Genomic DNA, 4,571 nt, shown 5'->3' on the forward strand with positions numbered 1-4,571 from the left:
CTTTCATCATCAGTTAAAGGTTTTTGAACCATTTTGGTTTTACCTTTCTGATGTAACAACGGTTCGGTACCAAACGAGAGTGGTAACCTTCCTCCTGTATTTCCTTTCCTAGAACCTGAAGTTTGTTCTAGATTTGTGATTTTAGTTTGAAGATCCTTTAGGGTTACAAGAATTTCTTCTTGTTTCTTAAGGATTCCTTCAATCTGCCGAGATATTTCATACAGTACTAAACAAATCTTTTGTAAAAAATCTTCTCCTAAACAATGAAAAGTATGAGTTAACGAATAATATTATGTCTGAATATTTAACCTAAAGCTCTGATACCATTTTTGCGGATGATTCAAGTACCATAATTGAGCACAAACATTGCATAAATGGAGTACATAAATGCATAAATTGGGTACAAGAATTAAACATTGAATTTGATCAAGTTTGGTGGTCATAGAGAGTTTTAAAAAAGAATTTTTATTGTAGAGATTTATATAAAAGTTAAGTTTAGATTTAAAAATTTATTCACAATTGACTCTTAAAACAAACGTTTTTATTTAATCTAAAATTATTAAAAAATATTATTTTTATATTAGCAAGCGATGTTCCACCTGTATGAAGCACATAGTACTCCCACAAATTTAATCAAACAAACACAAAATCCTCCATTTTGCTCTCTCTGTGTCTGTCTCGTCTCTTCTCTTCTCTCGCCACGTACCTCTTTTCCTTCCATTTTCTGTGCTACGTAAACCTCCTACACTCTTCTTCTACTAATATAATATATATTGTTACACATACACCCATCATCTTTTCTCCGAAATAAAAATTTCAATCTTGATCAAGAAACAGAGTTCAATAATCGAAACCAACATGGCAATGGCTTCCAACCCCATTCCCCTCCACTTCCCCCCGAAATCCACCAAGCAAAACACCAAAGCCCCGCCATTTTCGTGCAAAAGCACCCTCCTCGATCACAGCAAGAAAACGACCCATCTCTCCACAGACCAAAACTACAAGCTCCAATGGAAGCAGGAGCTCCAGAGAGCGTACCCGTCTCTGGAGAAAGAGATCGAATCAGAAGACGACGAAGAGAGGTTTCAGGAGCTCGTGGACAGAAGGTGCGTGGACAACTTCAGAATGCTGGTGGTTGACTCCGTGCAGGAGGCGAAAGCGGGGCACCCCGGAATGGCCATGGGGATGGCGGAGGTTGGCTACTTGCTGTACAGGCATGTGCTCAGGTACAATCCCAAGGATCCCGCCTGGTTTGATAGGGACAGATTCGTTCTCAGTGCCGGCCATGGTTGTCTGCTTCAGTATGTTTGCCTTCATCTTGCTGGGTTTCAGTCTGTTCAGGTTTTTCTACTCTTCTCTGTGTTTCTTGATTTGATATTTTGATCATGCATGCTACTCTTTGTGAATATAGTTGCGATCGAATCCACCCAAGATTCAATATTTCATTTAATTTCATTCTTCAAGTAATTGTTCAGATTGAAGACCTCAAACAACTGTGTAAATTTGGAAGTAATACGCCTGGCCATCCGGAGAATGTGTTGACAGATGGAATTGAAGTCACCACAGGTACTATCTAAGATGATTTAATTACTTTAATTTCAAGGCCGTACAAGAATTGGAGTATTCCGGAAAAAGAGGCAAGATTCTTGAGTTGTTGCTCTAACCTCAATCCTAGAATCATGCAACTGTTTGTGTTTTTTTTCACAAAATGGTAGTGGTCAAGAACTCGACTTTTGACTAAGGAAAGTTCACTATTTTGTGGAATTATTATCGAGACAATGCAATCTTTATAAGATGAAAGTAGTAGTCAGATTACAGAATGTAGGTTTGGAAACATCAGTGGCTGGACTGGACATAACGATTCTAGTCGTACTCGAGTACGAAGGCAGAAGAGAATTTTTCTTGCAGGGATGGTAGTTGGAATTAGTGATCCATTGGTGATAAGCACCATCCGTTTTAGTTTGGTTTCAAGTTGTTTAAAGGTACTGTTTTTTGGTTGAACAACAGGGCCTTTAGGACAAGGAGTAGCAAACGCCGTTGGTCTAGCGCTTGCAGAAGCCCACTTAGCAGCCAGGTTCAACAAACCGGATATTACAATCGTAGACCATCGAACGTAAGCTTAAAAACTAAGACAAAAAACTAAGTAATTTTGAGTACTAGGCAAGTAATGATGCATCTGTTATCACAGATATTGCATCATGGGGGATGGTTGTGCTATGGAAGGAATTTCACATGAAGCTGCATCGCTGGCCGCGCATTGGGGGCTTTATAAGCTCACATTAATTTATGATGATAATGGTAACACTATTGATGGTTCGACCAGCCTCGCGTTTTCTGAGGATATATCATTACGATTTAAGGCACTGGGTTGGAATACGATAAACGTGGATGATACTCATGGAAACATGAAATCCCTTAAAAATGCTCTGTTGGAAGCTTACAAGGAAAACCAGAGGCCAACTTTTATACGGGTATGTGGTTAACTGGAGATCTTAAGTATGTATAAGAGTTCTTATCTTCCTCTCCGATAGACCATTATTTCTTTTCATTCCTATTTTGGTTTGAGTTTACAATGCCAGTGGAATGAATTTAGGTGAAGACACTTATCGGAAAGATGTCGAAAAAGGAAGGAACTTCAAAAGCGCACCACGGTGTCTTTGATGAAGAAGATGAGAAACAGATGAGGCAGAACATTAAGTGGGAGGATCGAGACCGGTTCCATGTGATTCCTATGATCTATAGGTATAAATTACTGCACCTAGTGTTTACTCATGATGTATAAACTGAGATAATATGAACCCATTTGATCTCGCGTAAAGAAGCAGGGTATGCAATAAGAAAATTGACGTAATAATATGGGTTGTTTGAGACTTTGTGTATGCCTTTGAAGGGAAATGCAGGCCCAAGGCGATTATGGAGAAGCATTGGAAAAGGAGTGGCATTCTAAATTGAGTTGTTACAAAAGCAAGTACCCAGAAGAAGCAGCAGAGTTCCAGGTTCTTCTAAATGGAGGATTGGCGCCGGGTTGGGAAAATTCGTTGCCGGTATGAATGCTCGGATCCAAGATTTGAATTTGTGTTTTGTTTCTTTCATATGAGTGAAACAGTCCCTTAATGGAGTTTTGAATTTGTTCAGACATGGTCTACATCCGACCCACTTGATGCTACGCGAGGCTACTCCGAGAAGTGCTTGAACCATCTTGCAAAAGTTCTTCCAGGCTTAATCGGTGGAAGTGCAGATCTTTCTTCCTCTAACAAAGCCTATCTACACGACTACGGTGATTTTCAGCTGCCTGGCTCTCCATGGGGTCGAAACATCAGATATGGCGTGAGGGAACATTCCATGGCCGGAATTTCAAATGGTATCGCATTGCATGGTAGCGGTTTGATTCCATTTGCGGGAACCTTCCTTGTATTCTCTGATTACATGAAGAACTCGATCAGGCTATCTGCCCTAAGTCATGCCGGAGTCATCTATGTAATGACTCATGACTCGATCGGGTTGGGAGAAGATGGGCCAACACACCAGCCGGTCGAGCAGCTCGCCGGTCTACGAGCTATTCCACGTCTTCTAGTTTTCCGCCCCGCAGATGGAAATGAAACCTCCGGGGCATACAAAATTGCTGTTGCGAATCGAGACGTGCCTAGTCTCATTGCCTTGTCAAGGCAAAAAGTGGCGGCACATGTGGAAGGAACGGATGCTGATGCAGTTGCAAGTGGTGGTTATATCGTGAGCGACAACTCGGGGCAAGATTTGCCGGACATCATATTGATCGGTACAGGATCCGAGTTATGCCTTTGTGAAAGTAGCGCGGATGTCTTGAGGAAAGAAGGGCGGAAGGTGAGAGTTGTTTCGTTAGTGTGTTGGAGGCTCTTTGACAGGCAGCCGGTCGAGTACAAAGAGCACGTCTTGCCGCGGAGGGTAACGAAGCGCCTTAGCGTGGAGGCGAGCTATCCCCTGGGATGGAGGGAGTATGTTGGACAAGAAGGCTCGATTCTTGGTGTGGAGGACTTTGGTGCCAGTGGAGCTTATTTGGACACTTTTAAGAAGTTTGGCTTTACAGAAGAGAATATTACTAGGATTGCTCGGGATCTTCTGTCCAAATAATTTACTGCATTATTGTTTTTCTAGTGATCAAATGATCATATCATTTGCCTCGGATTGTGCTAAAGTGTATTAAAAAATAAGCAATTGCATGGATTGTGTTTGCTATTTGCCCAAATAACTACAGAAGTTGTACTCTTTTTTTGTCAACCGGAAATATTTGATGCTACTTTATTGGAACAATTGCCATATAACTTAAGTTGGATATTTGGATTTCATATGTTTTGTGCAGGAGAAAATTCATCTTTATTTGATGCATTATCGACAGAGCATTGGGGAAACAGAGGATCTTAAGGATCCAATTTATTTGGTGGCAATGTGGTCTGAGGTTGATATGGATTTGCAAATCGTATTTCGACATTTTACTTGAGAGGATAAATTAAGATATATTTACGGACTTTGAATGTATCAATTAACCAGTTCGTTTTTTTTTTTTTTTTTTTTGTGAGGTAATCAACCAGTTCAAT

The 4,571-nt window shown here is 40.7% G+C and overlaps 1 protein-coding gene across 1 annotated transcript; it reads left to right on the forward strand.

Annotated features, from left to right (window-relative positions):
- The first annotated feature begins 858 nt into the window (after positions 1 to 858).
- Positions 859 to 4,217, forward strand: LOC140864330 (transketolase, chloroplastic-like). Its single transcript, XM_073268449.1, has 7 exons — positions 859 to 1,341; positions 1,476 to 1,566; positions 2,008 to 2,113; positions 2,189 to 2,471; positions 2,594 to 2,742; positions 2,891 to 3,044; positions 3,136 to 4,217. Exons 1-7 carry the CDS (start codon positions 859 to 861, stop codon positions 4,105 to 4,107), a joined length of 2,238 nt encoding a protein of 745 aa, XP_073124550.1. The 3' UTR covers positions 4,108 to 4,217.
- The last annotated feature ends 354 nt before the right edge of the window (positions 4,218 to 4,571 follow it).

The sequence above is a fragment of the Henckelia pumila genome, chromosome 4 (assembly GCF_033568475.1).
Source record: "Henckelia pumila isolate YLH828 chromosome 4, ASM3356847v2, whole genome shotgun sequence".
Taxonomy (NCBI): Eukaryota; Viridiplantae; Streptophyta; class Magnoliopsida; order Lamiales; family Gesneriaceae; genus Henckelia; species Henckelia pumila.